This window comes from Nymphalis io, chromosome 18 (assembly GCF_905147045.1).
Source record: "Nymphalis io chromosome 18, ilAglIoxx1.1, whole genome shotgun sequence".
Lineage (NCBI taxonomy): Eukaryota > Metazoa > Arthropoda > Insecta > Lepidoptera > Nymphalidae > Nymphalis > Nymphalis io.
Window position 1 is genome coordinate 5497314 of NC_065905.1, and position 25405 is coordinate 5522718.

Sequence of the window (25405 nt, forward strand, 5' to 3'; positions counted from 1 at the left end):
GGTACGTTGTTATTTTGAGCATAAAGATCAAAGTGGTATAAGTTCAGCATACTTTTTTCCAGTATCGTAATATATTGCTTAAAATTCATTTATTAATTTGAGTATTATCTGTAGTTAAAATACGCCTCAGTTTTTTAAAAGATGTTCGACCAATTTTATGTTTAATATAAATTCAAGAAATAACGTTGACCGCATTCAATTGAATGTATTAATTTGGCCGTATTAAACAGAAAAACGTACAACTATTCCTGAAGTTTTACTTTTAATAGGGATTTACATGACATTTTACGCTGAAGTACCCGTGTAAACTTACGGTTTTTTTGGGTTGTTTATAGTAGTTTACAAATAATATATCCAAACATATAAGTAACCCCGTTCTATTTCCTTGTTCATCTTGGACACTATCGTACTTGTACCGTAACCGTTCAATTGAATTAAGCAAAAAATCTTTTTGTAGTCTTTATAAATAAAATTCCGGTGTGCTTGTGTTCGTTCGTCATTCAATAAGAGAAACCCATCAGCAATCAAGACTCTGTCCATCTACCTTATTTATTTTATAAAATGTAAATATGATGAAATCTGCCGATTTTGGTCGTGGCAGTCATTCTCATGGGAGAGACTAGCCAACAACCTAGGAAATATTATATTAGAGTGCGTGTAAAAATTTGTGCGCTAATATAGTTTCACTCTCTATTCAAATTTTACACGACCGAAAAGAGTTCAGATTCAGGACAAATGAAATTACATGGTTCCCAAGTCATTGAAGCTCAAACACTGCCAACTTCCAGACTCCAGGCTGCTACTTGATGACAAGAATTTCTTGATGTAAAAATCTAATTACTTTTTAATGGCCACCACTGGAGTTTGGATCGTTTACCTCTGGTAGTGCGCCCTTATAAACTAGCCACTAAACCAATGAAGCAGTCAATGTAAATATGTAACTAGGATAAAAGAAGAGCTCTCAATTAAATTTGGAAGTCTATACATGTGAAAGACATTGTAAAATTATCACATACTTTAAGTCGAGCTCTTTACATTGTCATTAAACTTTTGAAAATTATTTATATTTTTATTTATATTTTAATATATATTCTTTGATTGATGACTATCACATGTTTTCGACAACAGCCGACTTACATATATTATTATTATTTCACAAGACGTACGTAGGTACATTTAAAACATTTCACCTGTTTTTAACATTTATTTTCAATATCAATTATCTATAAAATGAAGCTTAAATAAAATCACAGTCAAACTTATATTTTAGATAGTTGATTCTACTTTCCCCAATCTTTTTTTATCATGTCTGCGCCTTTTTCTGCTATCATAAATGTAGGGGCATTTGTATGACTTGACACTATTTGAGGCATAATACTAGCGTCAATAACTCTTAATTTAGAAATCCCGTGTACTCTTAATCTAGAATCTACTACTGCTGTAGGATCAGTCTTAGCTCCCATCTTACATGTTCCACTTTGGTGATAAATTGTAAATGTGAACATTTGCGCTTGACATGCAAAGTACGCGTCACTGCCAAATGGTCCATATTTCAAACAGTCGGCTATAGGCACGTCATACACTTTGGTTCCTATTTTTTTCATCGATACTTGCCTTGATATTTCAATGGATAATTTTATTCCTTCTACTATTTTCTGCAAATCCTCGGGATACTCAAAGTAGTTGGGAATGATTGTCGGATGTACTTTAGGGTTTCTGTTTCGTAACATAACTCTTCCTTTTGATTTAGGTTGCATAAGCATAGGAAACACCATGAAAAGATCGTTATTACCTAAAGAGGCATAGGTGTCAGAATAGATTTGTTCATCAAAACCAAAGTTTCGTGGCAACAGAGGATCAGAATTAAGTCCACCGCTTATAAAAAGTAACTCCAAATCAGGCCACCCAGTTACATTGAATTTATCCTTTAAGTCCAAAAACACTAAAGCTTCACATCCACCAGGAATGGATAATGGTCCCTTATGATTTTGCATCCACTTAAATACTAATTCTAAATGATTTAATAAATAATTTGTAGAAAGAGTTATATTTTGTTGTTGTACCATAAATTGAACTCCACCAGCGGCAATGTGGTCCATTAGATTTTGTCCTACTGGTAAATCTTTTACAATGGGAATATTTAAAGAATCTAGATGTTCTTTTGGTCCTATTCCTGAAAGCATCAATAATTGTGGAGAATTAATTGCACCTGCCGAGACTATGACTTCTTTTTTTGCTAAAATTTTATATTTTTTGCCCCGTTTTTCTAGTTCTACGCCTATAACTTTTGTTTTAGTTGTATCCAGAATAAGTTTTGTAACCATGGATTGTTTAGACAAATGAAGATTATTTCTTTTATTTATAGGATGAAGATAAGCGCGACTAGAGCTATGTCTTGTTCCATTTTTCATTGAAAGTTGTAGAAAAGATACACCGGCAGGATTAGCTCCATTGTAATCGTTATATTTGAAACCTAACTCTTGAGCGGCTTTCACCCATGCCTTCCCTTTGCTAGTACGATAAGGTGCATGTTCAATATTTAAATATCCATCATGACCATGGTAAACAGGGTTATCCTGTGATGGTATATTAAAGTTTTCAATTTTTTTGAAATAAGGTAGGACCTCATCCCAACCCCAGCCTTCATTGCCCATTGCTTCCCAATTATTGTAATCTTGTGCTGCACCTCTGGTATAAATCATATAATTTAATACACTAGATCCTCCAACAACTTTTCCACGTGGCCAATTACATTGCTTATTCTCAAAACCTGCGCAATATTTATCCGATGGTTTTGTCTTATACTTCCAATTAGCGTTAGTAAATTGAAGATAATTTGCAATAATCGGTATATCCATAACGAAGTTCTCATTAATACCAGCTTCTACCAGTAAAACTTTCCATTCGGGTATTTCTGTTAATCGATTGGCAATGACACACCCCGCAGTGCCTGCACCAACAACTATAAAATCATATTCACTGAGGAGGTTTGTCTGGTCAGGAGGTTCATTATCTAACTGGTTTGTGCCTTCTTGAAGAAAATTCATTAGTGATGCAAGAGGATTGGCGAACTGAGTGTTAGTTGGTATAAAAATTGTGAAGAATACCCATAGCGCCACCTTAAACGTCAGCGTTCGATGCTGATTCCTCATCTGTAAAAAAAATAACTATTATTTACAATGATTGTTTCGAGCTATTTTCGATTTATGGTTATATCGGCGTTTTATGTTATTCGTCATTAAGAAGACTTCTAGAGTTTGTTTGACTAAATATATTATTCTGTACTTATCAATTGAATAATAATAATCGTTGTCTCCGTTTATCTAATTACTTTTATAAAACTATTAGCTGCAAAGTGCAATCCTTGTGCTTAAAAGGTGAGTAAGCTCAGGAATAGTATATTAATAATGTCCTCCAGACCGATTTCGGCCACGACGACCAAACTCAATAGAGATTAGCTAACTAACGCAGGAGATATTATAGTGCACAAGTATGTGCGCAAGCACAGGTGCACTCTATTCCCTAACTCTCATAATCCGATAGGACGGCAATCCGATACAACCGGAAAGAGTTCAGGCACAGGACCAACGGCTTTACGGAGTGTACACACTTCCAACTTCCAGACTCCGGGCTGCTACTGAGAATTTTCTGACAGAAAAACCCAATTACTTTTTATTGGCTCGACCTGGGAATTGAACCCAGGACCTCCGGGTCTGCGGCCTTACATTAAGCCACTAGACCAACGAGGCAGTCAATTACTTAGGTTAGCACCTTTATAAAGATAACAAATATATTTTTAATATAATTTTTATAGGAATAATATTTTTGTTTATATTCGAGATATAACCGTATGTTAAACATGACTGATATAGTATACTAGTTGTAGAAATGTACCTATGAAAAATCTCGCGATGCTATATCAGAGATACTGCTTGCAATCACAACGAGAGGATTAACCTAGTCCTCTAAAAACTAACGCGGACACAGCTACTAGGCTTAATACTGTTTACGAGTCATTTTTGTCCTAAAGTCCTAAAGTTAACACGAAGTTTAAATTAAAAAAAGTGTGTGGTCACAAAAGTATTGTTATCAAGAGCATATTATACTAACAAATCAACGATTTTCTTTCTATATGTACAGTACAGTAACAGCCTATTAATGTCCCACTGCTGGGCTAAGGTATTCTCTTCATTTTGAGGAGAAGGTTTGGAGCTTATTCCACCCCGCTGCTCCAATGCGTGTTGGTAGAATACATGCAGGTTTTCTCACGATGTTTTCCTTCAAGCACGAGATAAATTATAAACACAACTCAAGCACACGAATATTATAGTTTTAAAGTAAACTTAACTTCAATATTATAGTACTAAAGTAAGGTGATTGTATTTAAGCAATAAAAATTTATTATTTATTTATTATTTAATAAAAATTTAAATCTTTTTTAGAACTTCAATAATAAATGTATGTTATTCAAATGTCACATTGACTTTGACGGGTTCACAAGTACATTGTACGTAATAAATAATAATAATTGGCCTTATCGTTACATCAACGAAGGATAACTCTATACCGATCAAATCAAATATATTATTATATATATTAATTCATCCTTCACATGTTATCAATACTGTTTTCGATGAAAATAATTACTTTAGAAATATTAACATTGTTATTTAAAAAAAAAAACTGTTTTAAACTCGGAAGAATTAAAATGCCTTTTTACTTAAATAAGTAATATACGTGTTTATAAAAAGAGACGATAAATTATAGTCAGCATGATCTTGAGTGTGAAGCATTGTAAGGCAGCATTCTTACAATACGGTAAAGGATATTCCAAGACTTAAAGTTACATACATTTAACAACACAAGATAATATACATATATGCTAAGGGAATATGCAGATCAGAAATAAAAAGATCAAGATTGTAAACTGATATTAAATATGAATATCGAATTTATTTGAAAATGTTTTTCGATAAAATACCTACTGAAATTACCTTGCAGTTAAAATCATGACGATTAGATGCGGCTAAATTATTAAAAAATGCTTCAAAATGCAGCATTGAACGCTAATTTCGAACAATCACTGTAATAAATATTTTAAAAGCAACAATACTTAATATTGTTGTGTTCGACTTTGAAGGGCAGTGAGCTAGTGTAACTTTTTTTTTTTTTTTCGGATTGTGTATTACTGTTGGCCTTACTGGCCTCTACAGCGTCACCGGGCGGGATGGGCGAGTTGAACTCAGCCAGATGTTGGGAGCCACACAGGGCTCAACGACGTCCTAAGGGTGCCTCCTGTGAGGCCGGACCTCGGCTTAGGACTCCGTTGAAATCGGGAGGGAGCAGTGTAACTGTAGGGACATAACATCTTAGTTTCCAAGGTTTGTAGCACATTGACTATGTAAATCCCTTACGAAACTACGGTGTAGTAAAATTATTTTTACAATTTCATGATTTAGAGATAATTGGATTGCGCATTCAAATACGTATATTTTAACGAACAAAAATAAATTTTCGAATAAATATTTTACATTTTAATCGTATTACTCGTTGACTGGTGGTAGGGCTTTGTGCAAGTGGGTAGGTACCACCCACTCATCAGATATTCTACTGCAAAACAGCAGTACTTGATATTGTTATGTTCCGGTTTGAAGGGTGAGTGAGCCAGTGTTATTACAGGCACAAGGGACATAAAATCTTAGTTCCCAAGGTTGCATATGCTTCCTATTCTATAAAAAAAAATCACTTATAAGAGAATCGAGATTAAGGTTATTTCTATAGAAGTGCCTATCTTAAATTAATAATAAAATTAATGGCTTTTTATCGATTCATGACCGACTTATCTAATGATTCTGTTGGGGTACCGTGCAGATTTTATATCGGTTGTATTAATATATGTAATCGAAGTAAGTACAAAGGTTGTATTAGTTGCACACTAAGAATTTTCTTATGCTTTGTTTGTTTTAATACTTGCACAAAATGTAAGCTCAGCAATATTGTATTAACTACCAGTTAACCTAAAAAAATGAATGAAATGTGATATCCTGTGGAAAATAGAAGTATGACGAAGTATTGATATATGTGTATTAGTTTCTGCCAACGGTTTCGCCTACATTTGAGGCGGGACGGGACGGATACTCTTTATCTTTTTCTATACCCGACCATGTAATGCAAGAGTAACAAGCAAAGAAATAAACAAATCAAATGAGAATAATTTAATATGATATATTAATAAATAATACGTTTATTAGTGCTGAACCATTTTGGTTTATTCGAGTTTAGTTAATTGTGTTATAATTTAATTTCTTAAGGTCAATGTGTGACATTCGTATATTATCAATATATATAACAAGTGTAATATTCGTTTGGTATTAATTTAAGATTGAGCGAATGTATTAAACCTGTTTAAAAAAAAATAACTTGTATCAAGCCAATACAATCGCTTTGTACTATGTCAGGTTCTCATAAACTCATTATTCGCGTCTGCATAACTTTGTAAAATATCGTCGTAAGTTTCAATCAGTGTGTAAATTCTTATTTGATGGTAGAGCTTTGTGCTAGCCCGTAGGTATGTACCACCCACTCATGAAATATTCTTCCGCCAAACAGCAATACTCACTATTGTTGTGTTCTGGTTGGAAATGTAAGTGAGCCAATATAAATACAGGCCCAAGGGACATGACATCTTACTCTTAGTTCTCAAGATTGTCTCATATTATATTATCGTTCATATTGGCGTATTGAGCAGCTGATAAAAATAAATACGGTAATATTTGACCACTGCGCGAACACGTCATATTTAATTCGCAGAATATAGTTCGACATTTCTCAGAGTTTAAATCGACTTATGCGAGTTTCTTAGCATTTTTTTTTCCTTTCCAGCGACCACGCGATAAATTATAAATAGAAATTTTGCCCTTGAAAATCTTATTTGCCCGGATAGTTACTAGCAGTGCTATTCTGTAAGAATTAATTTCATTACTCAGACGCGAAATATTGACAAGCAACTTGGTGAGTTTCAAGTTTGTCTACAGAATTAATTGTCTACAGAAGGATTCAAGTGAGCGAAGACAAAAAGTCGCTTTTACTACAAAAGATCAAGGAGAGCTAAAATTTTGTAGATTAGTATAGTTCAGAGTCCTAATTAATATTCAGAGTTTTGTCCCATCTTAGAAAAACGTAACAAAGACCACTTTTGAAAAAAATATTCAAGTATAAAATTTTCTGCAACTTTGGAAATATATTTTAATCAGATGAATGGTTCACAAGTTTCAGCGGAGTGTGACCCTAGTGACTCGACTATAATTGTTACCAGTAAACATTAACCGTCATTCATAACTATTTGTAAATATATTAATACGGTTCAAATATATATATTTTTACTTATACTTAAAAAAACGGTAAACTTAAGCGGTAAACATTTTTACTTGTGATCGATTGGCAGAACAGTAATAAAATTGTCTCGCGTATTTGATATTTTAAATTATCTTTTAAACTATACACCAAAAAAACATTAAAAAATAAATCCAAATAAAATTTCCTTAGTAATAAAGCAATTTATTTTTAAATAGATTGATGGGTTGTATATGAAAAAAACCGTCTAATAGAAATATCACTCAATTGTTTACGACACGGTCGCGGTTCCATAGCTATGTCGTATTATCCCTTTAACCATTGGTCCAAATTATATGCAGTAAAAGGGAAAAGTCTCTTGTTTAAAACACTTGAGACGATAAGTTTACTTACTTTGATAATATTTCATAATTGTTGTTAATATGACCAATAAACATGACCTAACGATTTAAATAATTTTTTTATATAAAAAACTACTTTTTGTGACTTAAATGTTAGACATGCTGTCGCTGACTTTTTTGTTGACATTATCAAGCTCTAAAACTTTTTTCTGGAACTCAATCATAGAGTTAAGTTAAGTTAAGGCAGCGTTCGTAAGAAACGTTTCCGTTCGACTATTTTTTCTCAGACTTACTTTGCAAATCCCACTACCACGAAAAAGTATTTTCATTTTTCGGGTAATATATAGCCTATGACACTCACAAATGATGTGCCTTTCTATTGCTAGAAGAATTTTCAAAATCGGTTAAGAAGATCCAGAGATTACCCCCTACAACCTCACAAACTCACAAACTTTACCTCCTTATAATATTAGTATAAATATACTTATACGTTGTCGGAATCAACAACGTGTTGTGTAGGTTTTTAATTATTCCAATCGAGACATTCATGAATCATATAGTATGAACACGATAAAAAAATATTATTTATTATTGCACGCTCATCAAGGAAAATTAATTTAGAAATGAAAAGCACTTAAGACTATGAATATAAAATAAAAGCATACAAGGGGCATGCAAGAAAGAGTAATATTTAAAGTCATTTTGATTATAGATAATTAAATAAAGATTATCTCTACTTCCTGTAGCACATTTACATCGCAATTATGCAAGTGAATACCGCAAGCGGAGAGCAAGATTTACTTTTCGTATGTATATACTTGATAACATCTTCACCTGTGGTATGTTACTAAACCACAGCTAAAACGGAGCAATTTCAAGTCGCGGGAGCCGATATGTCGTAAGTCCCCGAACTCTGCCGGATGCCCTTGCTTGGCGCGATGGTCGTGCAAATCCTACGTATCATATCTATGTATGTTAAGGTTATTGTTACAACTTATTTTTATTGACCCTCGATAGGTCTTCGTGATGGAACTAAGGATTAGGATTTTCCACATGCGTAAACATCTGCACGGAATAGCAGGATGTTCTCAATCAAGTATTTTCTAAATGCTTAGTTCGTTTAAATACGTCGATAATTGTACAGTAAAACTTCTAAGAAGTATTGTATCTGTTACGGTTGCGTTCCGTTAATAATTGTTAGGCATTGTGACGTTAGTTATGTCATTATTTCATAAACGGCTTATTATGTTTATCGAAGGTAATGTATATGTCTGTTATGTATATAACTTAGAAGTTAAGTAAAAACTTAACAAGAAATTTCTGTAAAGCTGATTACAAATAAAACGTAAAAACAGAATTGTAGTCTTCAATAAAAAAAAAATGTTTAACAACGTTGATAATTTTTTTTTAAGTAAAATTAAAAAATAATTATAAGTATTAAAGGAAACTGGCGCTTATTGATACTAGTCCAATCAGATTTTTCTGAGAATATAATGATAAAGTGGGACCCATAAAAATAATACCAAGCCAACCATGACTTGAAACATACTTTTAATATAAGGTAAAAGAAAAAAAATACGTTTTAACGTAAGAGAGGAATTGTTCGAATAATTTTAAAATCAATGTCTAAGACAAAACAAAAATCTCTGACTTACCATTCACACATTATATTTATGTATTTTTTGGTCAATCGCTTTTAGTAATTGTACTCCATAGATTATTATGTCGCCAAAGACACGTAGTCACTCTATTATGTGTATATCCAGGAGCGATATGCTAACGAAATGTGAATGATATGTTTGAGATTTATTAACTTTGTAAAAATGTTACTGAAAATTGCACAGATTGTACGTAAAGCTGATTAAAGATAGATATAGTTTGTATATAAATCGGTTCTAACTTAAGATACATCTATGTCACATCATGTTCTACCATTGTATAAATTGTTTTAACACCCATTGCATTGTGCGGGTGTGTTATTTATCTAAACTGATATTATAAATTCAAAAAAAATACTGCAAGTCTGTCTGTTTGTTACGCTTTCACTTGAAACGCAAGTAAGGTCATAGGCTAATTTAATAGCTAACACACAGGTGCGGTGGGCCTAAGTCGCAGGCGAAAAATAGCGCTTTATAAAAATGGAAATGGCATTTATAGATAAAATATTTAATTATAAAAACTCACCAGCGTTGACGGAAAACGACATGTCTGACCATCGGTTGCAAGATTACTCATGAATATGTACGAGGATTGCATTATATACTTTATCCTATTCTTATCTTACCGATAAGTAATGTTTTTAAGTATTAAGTAATATGCATTATGTAATATTGTTCATTTTGAGTTATGTCGATTTTCTAAATATATATTCAGATGTTTATGAAACCTTGAAAAATCACTGGATGATTTTATTGTTCGTAGGAAAAAAGAGATTTCGAAAAATCGCAGTGTGGTATAATATTTTCTTTATATACATTTACATATAAAAGAGAATGCTGATTATTAACTGATATTTATCAATAATTAAAATTAGTTATAGTATATATTATTGTTATCTTTATAATATTATTATTTATTTAAAATGTAATTAAAATCTTCCTTAAGTCAAAATGTTTTGTCATATATAATCATTACACTGACTTTTTTGTTGTCAAAATTTTTTTTTTTTTATATGCCCCGGGATGGCAAATGACTAAATGATAATATTGATCGTATTTATAGGATTGTCTGAATAAGTTGGCAATCGACAAAGGCAAAGTCGAAATATACTTAATTCAAGTAGTCTCGCAAGCACTTTTGAATCGGCATTTTATAATTTTAATTATAATATAAAACCACCAGCGGTTTGGAATGTGGATTCTACCGAGAAGAACTCAGTAGTTACACCTTTTTATCAATAAAAAAAAATGTGCACGTAACAATCATGTACAATAATATTTATATTTCCTGTATGAACATAAACGAATACTCACCTTAAGTTCTTTTATCATTTATATCATCCAATAGAATATTATATGTCTTGTTTATTATAAAATATTACCATGAGTTTAAAGTTTAATTATTGGTAAAAGTAAAATGTCGCAGACCATTTAACGTTTATCATTAATTTTATTATAGAATCAAAAACCCTGCCCCAGGAAGGATGTATTAACTTTGAAAGTTGAAAGCTTGGTGTTAGTTTGTACTTAGTATCTGCTTTCTCTCGATATACTTTGAATTGTTTTCTTAAACATTATATTTACCTAACGATCTGATAACTTGATATGTGTCTATTTGTTTATAAATAATCAAAATAATGTTAAGAAGTTTTAAAACGCCGAAATGTTATATACCAGGTTAATGATTGGTATTTATCAAGTAAATGTTAGTGAAGTTTGTTATTAATATTTGAAAAGACACTGAAGTTGATTTTAGTATAATTACAAGAGCATTTAAACAGCTAAACATTTTAGGACACCACTTAATCGTTTCTCTATGAGTATTTCAGAGATTATCAATTTGGCGATTAGCTTCGTCATACAAAGAACCTATTAACACTTTAAAGAACTTTGTCAACAACGGTCTACGGATCGAGACTTTTGCAATATATACTATAATTGCAATCATGTACTAAATATATATTTTTTTTAAATCGAGTTGACACTTCTGACGCTATAAAATATTTTAAAAGTAGTATCCCAACTTTACTCTCGTTTGTCTTATTAACCGGCTCTATGGCTCGGTAAAAAGCCATAGCACTTTTAGATCTCGATGTATGGATAATATTACTTCGTTAGATGTAAATGTTAATGAAAGCCGCACTCAAATCCGTTAAACCGTTTCTAAGATTAGCGTGCACAAACGCACAGACAAACAGACAAAAATTCTAACAATCATCGTTTTGGGTTTTATTGTGTTAACAAAGGCCACCGGTAATAGTTTAACTCATATATCTCCCATGTACAGACAGCGATCAGTTACAGATTTATTATATGCATAGAATAGATTTTATTTTCAAAATCAATTAAAGATTCCTACGAGAATTGCAATAATGTTACCCAAGGTATCAAAATATTTACTACAAAATATCTACTAAGACAGGTAATTAATTGCTTAACCTGGACAATGTCGGGGCGGGTCGCTAATATTTTATAAAATGATAGTGTGATTATTATTGTACATCTTCATATGACGTTTGGTTACTCCGTTAAATGCATATGAGATATGCATGGGTGTTTATTGTAACTAGGCACAACTTTATGTAATAAATTTTAACCTAGATTTATTGACGAAACAAATCGATTTATAAGTTTTTATTTATTTAATAATATTTAATTAATAAAAGACATAGTCCAAAATTGCCTATTAGTAAAAAAAAATGTGCAAGAAAATGACTTCAATATATAATTATAGTAAATTTAACTAACAATATTGAATTATGCATATCTCATTATAAAATCGAATTAAATATCGCATATAAATAGTAATTATATTCATTTATAATTACTTTTTCTGACATTTTGTATGCCTTAGGAAGTTTTGTTCGAATTGCATATTATATTTATGGTATTTTCTTATATCGGCTTAATTGAATCACTACCTATTAGTTTGAATAATGTTCTTAGAATGTGAAAAATTTGGTTGTTATTATTATTAATTTATAGCATTTTCATTAAATGGAAGCATCTGACAAATACTTTTATATAAAAAAATCCATGTTTGAATAATATACTGTAATATTATAGGAAAAACTTACATCCTCTAAAAATGTGTTGAAATAATTGCTTAAAATTTAATGTTGTTTATAATTTATATTATCCTGGTCACATGTAAGGCGATAACAAATTTATGTATCGTCAATATTTCAACCGTCTACGTGCCAAGGTGAAAGTCGCAAGTGTGACTTAGGCGCTTTGGGTTTTTGTAACACTGATTCCTAATACATTTTACGTTTAGATTGCGAAATAAGAACCCTGATGCCGAAAACTTTATTTATTTTTAGGAGTTGGAGATGGTCTAATGGTTAATACGCGTGAATCCTAACCGATGATTGCGAGTTCAAACCCGGGCAAGCATCACTGAATTTTCATGCCCTTTATTTTGTGTTTATAATTTACCTCGTGATAGTGGAGGAAAACATCGTGAGGAAACCTGCATGTGCCTAATTTCACTGAAATTATGTGTACCTCGCCGACCTGCATTGAAGCAGCTTAGTGGAATAAGCTTCAAACCTTCTCCTCAAAATGAGGAGAGGAGGCCTTAACTCAGCAGTGGGATATCAGAGGCTGTTACTTTACTTTATATATAGAGAAGTGTTTCTTATTAAATGCACGAGTCATGATTCTCTCTCTGTTATATCTATAATTTTAAATATTGCTTATAAAGGTTGAAACTAAAATAATTACGTAAGTATATATATTTTTTATAATTTGCTAGTATTTTCTGTCAGTGACGTTTTTAAAAATATTACGCACTCGTATAAAGTGTCAATATGTAAAATAAATATTTAATTTTTATATAAAATTGGTTTTGGTATATATACTCGTAGATTGCGACAGCGTTTCACCCGCAGTTTGCCTGCGACATAATCAAAAATCATAAAAAGGCCAAAATTTGTTAATTATGTTATATTTTAGCTGTGATAAAGCTTAAAGAAGTAACAAATAAACAAAACTCACACGATCTTTCGTATTTATGATATAAATGTTGTTTTCGTTTTGGTATCTCGCAAATAGCTATTTAACTTTTAAAGAGGCAGTTATTTTGAAACGCAGACAGACACTTCAATTTTATTTATTTGTATTAATTCTAAAATATTCAGATTAAACAAACTATTGAACTCACTGAAAACATTATTTATAATTTATAATCTTAGCCCCTCTTTGTGCACGACTCTCGGTGTTTCCTTTTGGGACTAAAATTACTAAGTTACTCCCAAATCATACTCTCTCTGAGCACGCAACATATGTCTATGAGAAAACAGTCCTCACTTAAATGTTTAATGACTGGCCTGAGACTTATTGATTGTCATGGTGAAGCAGGCATTAAGAGGGAACAATATTCTTTGAAATTCAAAAGAATAATCTGATGAATGGTATTCTTGGAAAGAAAACATATTTCTCCTCGAGCACATCCTTCAATAAATGTATAGGAATTGTGGGTCATGTTGAGTTAAAGCTTCGAGATTACCAAATAAGTCCTATTCTGCATAAGTCCATTTTCTATAATTTGTTTGGCTCCAAAAGAAGCATTCATTTGCAAACATTGATTATTCTTTGAAAAACAGTCCATGATATGTTTGTGTTCAAGATGCTGACTCATGATCAAGCTATCAAGCTCTCTAGGTAGAGACAAATAAGCCGGAAGCTGCATTTTCGCTTAACCAGCAGTTTTTCACTTTGGCAGCGAACTTTTGTATAAAGAAACGTATTTCTTGCACCTCTCTGAGAGATATTTATCTTGAGACATTGTTAATTTTGCATTATATTATATGCACCCAGAAGTATGAATTTATATGAAGTTGAAGTTCTTTTTTTTTTTTATGTCCAAACAAACATTCAACCCTTCACAACAAAAAGAAATAAATACCACCCGTTTAGGTGGAATTTCCGACACAGAAATACTCATATAAAATTGTTCGTCATAAGGCGATCATTTATATTTAATATTATGCAACAATAATAGCACATAATAATATTTTGTTATTGATTTTGATAATAATATTTAATACAAAAACCAACATATCAAAACAATATAAAATATATTACAATATTTAAAACTCGTTCGGAGTTTTAAAAAGTTAAGAACACAACACAACAAAAGTTAAGACAACAAATTAGGCCATCAGTTCGTCAATCAAAGCACTGTTGATTGAACAGATTGCAAATGTTTTAGCTACCTACATCAAAGATAGTATTCAAATATATATGAATAAAAAGTTAGTCATCGAACATGTATGATAATTTATTTTATAATTGTCGTGTTATTTCCTTAGCCTTAGAGTTGTGTTGCACGTTTTACGGTCGAACTGTCTTTTGTAAATCTTTTAATTGCTTCAGAGAAGAGGGAAAATTGTTTGTATTGTTAGTAAAATATATCTATAGTTATAGTAGTGTGTGTAATTTTTAATTATTCAAAAAACGCAATAAAATTGATGAGTATACGATAAAAAAATGTTTGTTGTTTGGCATAAACACTTAACTATAAAATAAATAAGTCGAAATATTGTATACATACATAAAACTATTATTTCTAATCGTTTGCAAAATAATCTATTGTATTCATGAAGGACAATAGCAGCTAACACTTGACCTTACTATTTTGTGTAGATTTCTATTAATTACTGTCATTAGACGAACTCGCGTCATGAGTTGATGTTAAAAGTTCAAAATATATTTTTTATAATTTTTTACAACAATAACGCTTTGTTTAATTTTTATAAAAATATTTCATACATAAAAGTAAATTCATTAGTTACTTCAATCAATTCTTTATATTATTTGTTTTAATACGGAATAAAGTGTTTGGTAGCTGTCACGGTCTTTAGAACTTATGTCTCCAACCATATTTTAATTACGCAGACATGGTATATAAAAAATATAGAAATTCGAAATGTTTACATTTTATTTCAGCCTGAAACTGGAAATTCATTTTAATGAATGATTTTTTTTATGATTTTAAGACTAGCAGCACCGTTATTTTGACACCTGTAGTTGGATACACTGACAAGATTTTACTTAGAATCGACTAAACTTAAATAAAATTATATTTTTTATACAAATATTCTAATAGATAACTAAAAAACTACTAAACTAATGCACATAAAACATATACGCGATACAATGCGTTTCGGTAAAGGTATTAGATTGAAATCACATACGTACACTTCAGTTTTATAAAATATAGTATTATTAAAAAGCCGAGATGGCCCAGTGGTAAGAACGCGTGAATCTTAACCGATGTTCGTGGGTTCAAACCCGGGCAAGCACCACTGAATTTTCATGTGCTTAATTTGTGATTATAATTCATCTCATGCTTTACGGTGAAGGAAAACATCGTGAGGAAACCTGCATGTGTCTAATTTCACTGAAATTCTGCCACATGTGTATTCCACCAACCCGCATTGGAGCAGCGTGGTGGAATAAGCTCCAAACCTTCTCCTCAAAATGAGGAGAGGAGGCCTTTAGCCCAGCAGACATTCACAGGCTGTTTCGGTTCGGTTCGGTATAGATTATTATTAACTTACTGCTTATTTATTTTACTGGTTTGGTTTAAATGTTATTTTACTTTAGATATATTTAACCAGTCCTATTCCGTAGGTAGTCGGGTTTCGGAAAAGGTTTTAGTTTTTAATATAAATATATAAGTATGTGCGCTTCGCAGTTTTATCCGCTTTAAATTTAGACTATTGACGTGACTTATTGAATTTTATGTTTTCGTATGAAATATTTGGCAATATTTGTAATTGCAAATTGTGCCGCCAAAAATGTGTATTCAATTTTTGTTGACACATAATAATAATACAAAAAAATAGCGTGAATAAAATAGCGTAATAACTCAAAAGCGAATTTTCCTGTTGCGAGGCACAAAATTTAAAAATGTTGTACAAAGATTACTATAACTGTTGTATATTTTTGCTTTATAGCCATTTAAGTGTCGGTAGATTGACGCTGCTCAATTTTTTTTAAATTTAATCTTGGATGCATTCGTGTAATAATAGTTATTAATAAATGTTTATTAAAAAAATAAATTTACGTAAATACATATGTATATTTGTTTTTTATTTTTAATTCAAATTGTTAAAATTCAAAGTTTATATACTAATTAAGGAGGAGTTTTATAGATCCATTGAGAAAAAACCCCAAAGATTTGGCCTAAATGGGCAGTTATTAGACTCGTTTGTCACAATAGATGGCGTTAATGGGTTATTTGCATTGTAGAAGTGATAATTTTCTTTGAAATGTTTTAAACACAATTCATTGTTATATTTTTGGATGCTAAACAAATTTTAATAACATGTTATAGAAGCTTTTGATTAAGTGTATCCACCGACTCGCTTTGATGATGCGGGATGGAATAAACTTCTTACGTCCGCCTTATAAGGAGTTTAATCTCAGCAATAACCACCTTCTTTTCTTACTACTTAATTAACAAGCTATCACTTTAATTAGAAAGTATTTATTCTGCATTCATAGAATTACGATTAATATTGCAGAGTAACGGGAAATATATTTTATTCCTTTTTGTTTAATCCTTACATTGCCAATGCGCCCCTAACTTTGAGAACTATGACGTTACGACGGATTTTTTATCAGGGAAAATGTTATATATATTAAATATTTAAATTGTTGAGAAAATAACTATTTGTAGTTGTGGACAAACAAGAATTATAGTGAGTTTACCGGTAGTAGCACTGGGGCATTGTTCGCCCTTGGTGTATAAAATTCTCGTTCTTGGCCCCTTTTACTCTATTCGTTTCAAGTTATAATTTTTTATCGCGTGATAAATGCCTTCATCAATTTTTTATACGAGCTTTGTTTGTAGAAAATAATATATTACTATTTAAGATATATTACTATTTAAAATATAGAAATTCGAAATGTTTACATTTTATTTCGGCCTGAAACTGGAAATCCATTTTGATGAATGATTTTTTTATGATTTTAAGACTGGCAGCACCGTTATTTTGACACCTGTAGTTGGATACACTGACAAGATTTTACTTAGAATCGACTAAACTTAAATAAAATTATATTTTCTATACATATATTCTAATAGATAACTAAAAAACTACTAAACTAATGCACACAAAACATATACGCGATACAATGCGTTTCGGTAAAGGTATTAGATTGAAATCACATATGTACACTTCAGTTTTATTGATTTGTATTTTATATGTATGTAAAGATTATTATTAACTTACTGCTTATTTATTTTACTGGTTTGGTTTAAATGTTATTTTATTTATTATTATTATTTTATATATATCTATTTAAGATATATATCATGAAATTAAGGAAGGTAGATTTGCAAATGGGCCAATTGATAGTAAGTGCTAGTAAGTCACCACCGCCCATAAATATTGGCACTAAGAAATATCAACCATCCCTTACATAATCGATGCCCCACAAATCTTGGGAACTAAGATGTTATGTTTTGCGCCTTTTTATTCAGGGTCACTCAACCTTCATACCGGAACACAACAATACTAAGTATTGCTATTTGTTGGTAGAATAATATGCGTGATATAAATCATTATCATATCAGCCGAAAGACGTCCACTGCTGGACTAATGCCTCCCCCAAGGATTTCCACGTTGGCCGGTCTTGCGCTGCCCGCATGCAACGACTTCCCGCGACTCGTTCTAAGTTGTCGCTCCACCTTGTAGGGGGCCTGCCCAGGCTGCGTCTTCCGGTTCGTAGTCGCCACTCGAGAACCTTTTTGCTCCAGCGGCCGTCGGTTCTGCAATGTGCCCCGCCCACTGCCACTTCAATTTAGCTATTCTTCGGGCTATATCGGTTACTTTAGTTCGCCTGCGGCTTTCATCATTTCTGATTCGATCTCGCAGAGAAACTCCTAGCATAGCCCTCTCCATTGCCCTTTGAGTGACCTTGAGCCTTCTTATGAGCTCCATTGTGAGCGACCACGTCTCTGATCTATAAGTCATCACTGGCAACATACACTGGTCGAAGACTTTCGACTTTAGACACTGCGGTATTTGGGATGAGAAGATATCGTGTAGTTTCCCGAACGCTGCCCAGCCGAGTTGAATTCGACGATTGACCTCTTTCTCGAAGTTGGACCTACCTAGTTGGATGGTCTGACCTAGGTAGACATAGTTGTCTACAACTTTGATATCTTACAAAAAGCCTAAAATATATTTTGATTTAAATATACTCTAAATGAGTTATTTATATAAGATATACATAACAATAATAGCTATTAAGTAACGAATTCACGTGTTTTAATCAAGATTATAAATATATAATCAATATAAGTAATAATTTTTGTGATTAGTGCAAAAGAGTAACTAATTTACTCGTCCCAATGAAATCAACATTGCGAACGGGTGGTGTATTCACGCTCAATAGCACGATATACTTGTTAAATGACGATACATAATACTATAATTATAAACAACATTATACCTACTTATTTACATTGTACAATATTTTAAAGTGAAGTTGTAGAACAACAGGCATTGCAATTTTTCTTTGATATTTACAAGTTATCATGTTGATACACCGAAGCATTTGTTTAACTGCTCGTAGTATTTTAATATTAAAACAACCTATAGTTTGGTTTGGGGCTGGTTAATTTATTAGTATGCGTTTTGGCCTTTAGTAAAATACGTGATGAATTTAAATGAGGTTTTACCTACTTATCTAGGTCTTATAATACTAATTTTAATTCAAATTTTAATATACATAATTGTTTGATATCAAATTTTAATCTTAATGTCTATCATATTTATTTTATTTTGCCTCTGAAATAGGCTTTAAATGGTGGGAATATAATGTATTAAACATAAATCCGACATCAAGAAGTTTCTATGTCGTGTAATAGCAGAAATTAAATATTATTATGCAACAGTATAACAATGTCGGATTGCATATAGCTAATTAAGTTAATTCATTATTATCAAAGAACATTAAGACTTAAATATTGGCTATAATAATAGTTAGATATTTATTTAGTTTGATATAAACAATGATAAATTATATGATCTTAGCAAAACCTAGTTAGCGTTTTTAGATTTATGATTTTATAAATGCTGTTTTTTTTTTAAGTAACAGCCTGTTAATGTCCCACTGCTGGGCTAAGGCCTCGTCTCCCTTTTGAGGAGAAGGTTTGGAGCTTATTCCACCACGCTGCTCCAATGCGGGTTGGCAGAATAGACATGTGGCATAATTTCAATGAAATTAGACAAATGCAGGTTTCCTCACGATGTTTTCCTTCACCGTCAAGCACGAGATGAATTATAATCACAAATTAAGCACATGAAAATTCAGTGGCTTGCCCGGGTTTGAACCCACGATCGTCGGTTAAGATTTACGCGTTCTAACCACTGGGCCATCCCTTTTTTTTTAATTCCTATAGTTTTTTTTTTTATTTAGCCGTAATGTCATATACAGTTATATATTTTAAAGGATTATATTAAAAGATCTTTAAATGCAAACTTTATATGTGATGATAAATAAATATAATTCTAAGTCTAGTATTTGTAATTTAATCGATAAAATATCTATATTATGTATTCCAGTGACAGACAAATTACGCGTTTGGAATATTAGTCTATTATCCCACGTTTGAATATACAGTTTTCTTGTTAAAAGGATTTAATCGAAGCTTTAAAACTATATATATATATGCCTCTGCATCTTTGACAGATGATTTAAGCGGCATCGCGAAGGCACTTGCGTTCATGACTGAAAACTTGATTATACTGTATGTTAGTTAGTTAGAAGCTTTAAAACTAACATAAAGTATAATCAAAAAAAGGAACTAGAATATATTACTATTAATAACGTAAAACAATTTTTTTTATTATTTTACTTTAAAGAATTTCAGTAGTTCTTAGTTTTATACACACGTGTTTCAATTAATTAATTATAATCTTACAGTTTTTCTCTTTTATTTAATTTGTTAATTTTTATTATAATTTCACCTATGTTTTGCATGCTATCTCTGAACTTGATATTTGTATTAATCAACATAGGAAATTATTATTATTCTTATTTTAAAAGACTGTTCGTTTCCAAAATATATATTTAAATTGTAGTTTAGGTTAGCAATCCTGTTGGCGTTTTTCTTCTTTTTATTATTTTTGTTTAAAACGATTATAAATATATTTAATTATTTTTTCCCAAATAAACGAGATAGCTAATTATTTTGATGTATATCATAAATAAATATATACTCACTTTTTATACCGTAATAGTAATCCGTACACTGTAATAATAACATGCGCACACCGCACTGCACCAACTAACCCTCTTACGAGCTAGCTCAATGACTGCGCGCAGGACGATCTTCGAACAACACTAGCTACGCTGAACGATTCGCTCCAAGTTATATTTGTTAATGGAAACGCTTGTGACGCGACGCTCTCACCGTGACCCCTCTTTCACGATCAAGTTCAACGCAGATTGACGTTTTGACGTCACTGCGTAACCGATCCTCAATCATAACATGAAAATCTTTATTAACATTACTGCTCTCATCTGGGTCTTGCCGAAGTGTGTTGCGTTCATTGTATTGCGTTTAAGCATACCGTGAAAATTTATTCGTTAAATTGAAATGTACTTATATATAATTTATAATATCCGATCCAGTTCATGAAATGCAGTTTTAACCGCGCATGCAATGCGGCGTGAGATGCAATATATAAGAAACAAACGATCGACAATAAGAGAAAAAAACGATTTAAAATATCGACATACATATATTGAATAATAGATGTGACAATAATCATTATATTCAATTCGAAAGTGTTTTAAAAATAAAGTTCTAATAAGACTTAGAAAGAAAATTATAAAAAAAAATTAATTAGATCATATTATTTACGCTAGAAATTAAATATTAGATTTGAAATTGTCACTAAGCTTGAAGTTAATAATAAGTCGGTAGTGTTACAGATACGCATCTCGGAGATAAAGCAGAGACAGAGAGAGATGTTGGTCCAGGAGATGGTCTAGCAAAGAATAGAGTGCTTATACAATTATAATATCTCCTAGAGCTAGTCCTTGAGCTTGGCTTTTCTATCAAATATTCTTTCGGTAGGACTTCAATAAATTGTTTGCAATATGCAGAATTTAAATTTTAGATTTATTGATATTGGCATTGACTACTGCGAACTATCTAAATTAGGTTGTGCAGGCTATAACTTAACTGGTTGTACGTTCTAATACATATAAAATAAAATAAAAATAAAATACAGAGGCAAAAAAAAATATCAACATTTTTCGAATAAATTAACCATTACATCGGCCTTATCTCTCTTTCTGTCATTAGTCATTTGAAGGTTTTGAAGAAGACAAACCATTGTGTAACTATACACGTACAACTGCTGTACAGCGCTTAATAGCGAGTGAGTTAACGTTTACTAGTACGGTAATAATTGTTTGAAAATGTGCATTTCAACCTCCACAACAAGGCTCACAATTTAATTCGATTCGTAGTCGTAGTCGAATGAAAATACGTTTCAATGTCGTTTTTTTTGTAGTTTGTGAGTTTTCACGTATATATGTATGTTATGCTCTAGTTTAGATCTGTTTGAAATCCGAATTTCGAACTAAATGATTCTATTTCCCACAACATCCGATTCGCGCTCTTGCAGGGGAAACACTTCGAAAAGATATTCGTCAGGCCTCTGGCCTCATGTAGGCTCCAGATATCTTCCGAACTCTTTCGGTGACACTCTCAATGCCATGTCAAGTTTTTCACAATTTGAAAAAAAAAAAAAGAAATGAATATAATATTTTTAACGTATGATTGTAGCGTATCTTGTATCGTATTAAAATCAATACATACGAAAAACAATAAACAGATTATTATTTGAAAACTACGAAAATTCTATAGAAAAAATAATGATATTGGTAGTAAGTACAACTTCATTCTTTTCTATATGGAATTTTTAATAAAAAGTTCCATGTAGGTCTGTGTGACGAATAAAAATAATGACTAATTGAATAAAACTCGTTATGTTAACATGTTTTTATAAGAACAAGAATAAAAAATACTTTCTTGGGTTAAACCTATATCGATAGGTAGAAAACAAAGTTACAATCACTCGTAGTCGAACGTGGTTACCAATGACATTGGTTTGGTGATATATTTTTAAACTTGTTTTTCAAAGAAGGCTGTTCAATCCAGTTATCTAATCTGAAACTCTGAAGATACAAGATAGGCATATTAAACACTTAAATATTTTTAAGTTACTATTTCCTAGATACTGCTGTAGCGCGATTTTTGATGTTTTAAGTGTGCGTTATCATTCATTGCGTGTTTGTGCTTCTGTGTTTGCATGAATACAGATACACATGCATACGTAAGAGCCGGTGTGGAAGAGACTTTTTTTGTGTGTGTAAATGTTTTTATATGTTTTTGTTATACATACGTATGTATGTTTGTTTGTTTGTTTAAAAGTGTATGTGTATGTGCGTGTTTATTAATTGTCACGTTTCTTTTTTTACTCATTTTAAGCAACTAAAAAAGTCAATCTATACAAAAAAAGAAAATTGAAGTGTCTGTCTATGATTTTAAAATAACTGCCTCTTTTTGAGTTAAGCTATTTGCAATTTAACAAAATCAAAACAATTACTTTATTTTTGTCTGTCTGTTTGTTGTGGGGGATGATCATTAAAACGGCTATATATATAACAAATCAAAATAATTGAATTATTATTTAAAATAAATATACAATATCTTAGTCGTGGTGTCCAGATTCTTCGGAGTCGAGTGACCTTCTGCCATACACATTAGCATTCACGTTTCGTTTAAATTTGCGTTGTCGTTGTTCTCACGTCCTTTCGTCCGATTATTTTGTTTTTTTTTCCATTAAATTAATTATTACAATTTTACTTTGATAATGTTAAATACTTTGTGGCTTAAGGTTGCGATTATTGACTCGGTTGTAATTTGGTTCTATTAGTTTTTTTTTTTTTTTTTTTTTATATTCGCCGGGAGGGCAAATGACTCTACTCCACCTGATGGTAAGTGGTAGTAGAGTCCAAACGCGACGACGGCCAGTACAGACGGGAAAAACGTTCTGCACTAGCCGCCTTCGCCTTGCCGGCCCGCAAGATGCCTCTTCACGCCTCGTTTGAAGGAACCCGGGTTGTAAGAGGAGGGGAACACGTGAGCTGGTAAGGAATTCCATTTTTTGGAAGTGCGACAAAGAAAGGAGTTGCCAAATTTCTTTGTTCGCGATGGAATTGATGTCACAGTTAGGCGGTGACATCGAGAACCAGCTCGCGTGGACTTAAGAAGGAAAGGGGAAGCGGGAATTAGAGAGAATAATTCCTCAGAGCACTCGCCGTGATACAGTCGATAGAAAGCGCTCAGTGCTGCTATCTCACGACGCAATTGTAAAGGTTCAAGGGTGTTTGTGACCTTTACGTCGCCAATAATGCGTACTGCACGTCGCTGCAACCGGTCCAAGGCCTCAAGTAGGTACTTAGCGGAGCCATCCCAAAGGTGCGAGCAATATTCCACGCAAGACCGTACCTGTGTTTTGTACAGCAAGCACAGTTGTTGTGGCGTGAAAAATCGCCGCACCTTGTTCAGAACTCCGAGTTTCCGTGAAGCTGTTTTTATAACAGCCTCGATGTAATCCTTTGGACTAAGGTCGCAGCGAACGTCAATCCCTAGCATGGCGATTTTGCTTTGCATCACCAGCGGAGTACCACAGAGGGAGGGAAGAGGGGAAAATGTTGACTTTTTCGCCGTGAGAGCGCATACCTGTGTTTTCTTGGCATTAAACTCAACAAGATTATCAGAGCCCCATTTGGCGATGAGCTCTAACGTCCTATCGAGTTCAATGACAAGATTCTCCCGCCTCTCCTCAGTTTCCGCCCGCCCAGCCACTGCGCGTCCGTGGTATCCACCATGCACTGTACTATCGTCTGCATAGCAATGTATGTTCCCAAGGGAGAGCATATCATTGATATGCAAAAGAAAGAGTGTAGGAGATAGCACAGATCCCTGGGGGACGCCAGCATTCACTACATAGAATTGTGAAGCGCAACCATCTACTAAAACACGAAGGCTACGTTTGTGTAGGAAGCTGGCAATCCAGGTGCATAGCTGAGCAGGCAGACCATATGCCGGTAGCTTGGAGAGAAGACTTCTGTGCCAGACCCTGTCGAAAGCCTTGGAGATATCGAGGCTGACAGCCAACGATTCTCCATGCTTGTCGATAGCTTCACCCCAGAGGTGTGTTACGTACGCTAGAAGATCACCTGTGGACCGTTTTGGTCGAAACCCGTACTAACGATCATTAATTAGACAGTGATCTTCTAGGTAATGGATCAGTTGGTTGTTTAAAATCCGTTCCATCACCTTACAAAGTACTGAGGTGATAGCTATTGGCCGATAATTCGCCGGGTCAGACCGATCCCCTTTTTTGGGAACCGCTTGCACATTAGCTCTTCTCCAAGTCTCCGGCACACTTCCCGAAGAGAGAGAAAGTTGGAACAGGCGCGTTAACACAGGAGACAGCTCCGCTGCGCACTTCTTCAGCACTATGGCTGGTATTCCATCGGGACCGCTAGCTTTTCGTACATCAAGTGATTGCAGCTCCGCACGCACATCACGTTGCCTGATTTTGATGTCAGGCATCGTATGGCCACATTCAGGTATTGTAGGTGGCAGTGCACTACAATCATCGATGACGGAATTGTCGGCAAAGAGTTTAGCCAGGAGATCAGCTTGCTCTTGCGGACTGTGAGCTAGCGATCCGTCCGGATTTCTGAGCGGTGGCAGCGAAGGTTGGCAGAAATTGTTTTGCACAGACTTGGTCAGACGCCAGAAGCTACGGGAGCCCCTAGGATGCGACACAAGGTCATGACCAATCTGTACAATGCGCTGTGCATCCGCTCTCGTGTATGCCTGTCTACAGGACTTGGAATTTTTATTATAGTTTGCTTTCAGTGAGTCAATGTTAGATGCCCCGCTAATACAGCCGTTGATCCACTTGCGATATGCCGCCTGCTTAGATGATACAGCAT

General features: G+C 32.9%; 2 protein-coding genes across 4 annotated transcripts in view; one reads left to right on the top strand and one right to left on the bottom strand.

The window, feature by feature from the left end:
* LOC126775286 (flotillin-2) overlaps positions 1–25405 on the top strand; it is a 246230-nt gene that overhangs the window by 25408 nt on the left and 195417 nt on the right. The gene's annotated exons all lie outside the window — the stretch shown is intronic.
* On the bottom strand, positions 1192–20728 carry LOC126775278 (glucose dehydrogenase [FAD, quinone]-like). 2 transcript variants are annotated; one of them, XM_050497092.1, is made up of 2 exons: positions 20600–20728; positions 1192–3152 (listed from the first exon to the last, which is right to left on the bottom strand). In XM_050497092.1, exon 2 carries the CDS (start codon positions 3150–3152, stop codon positions 1281–1283), a length of 1872 nt encoding a protein of 623 aa, XP_050353049.1. In that variant the 5' UTR covers positions 20600–20728; the 3' UTR covers positions 1192–1280. The 2 variants fall into 2 exon arrangements, with proteins under 2 accessions (XP_050353049.1, XP_050353050.1); XM_050497093.1 differs by lacking the exon at positions 20600–20728 and adding an exon at positions 9879–9911.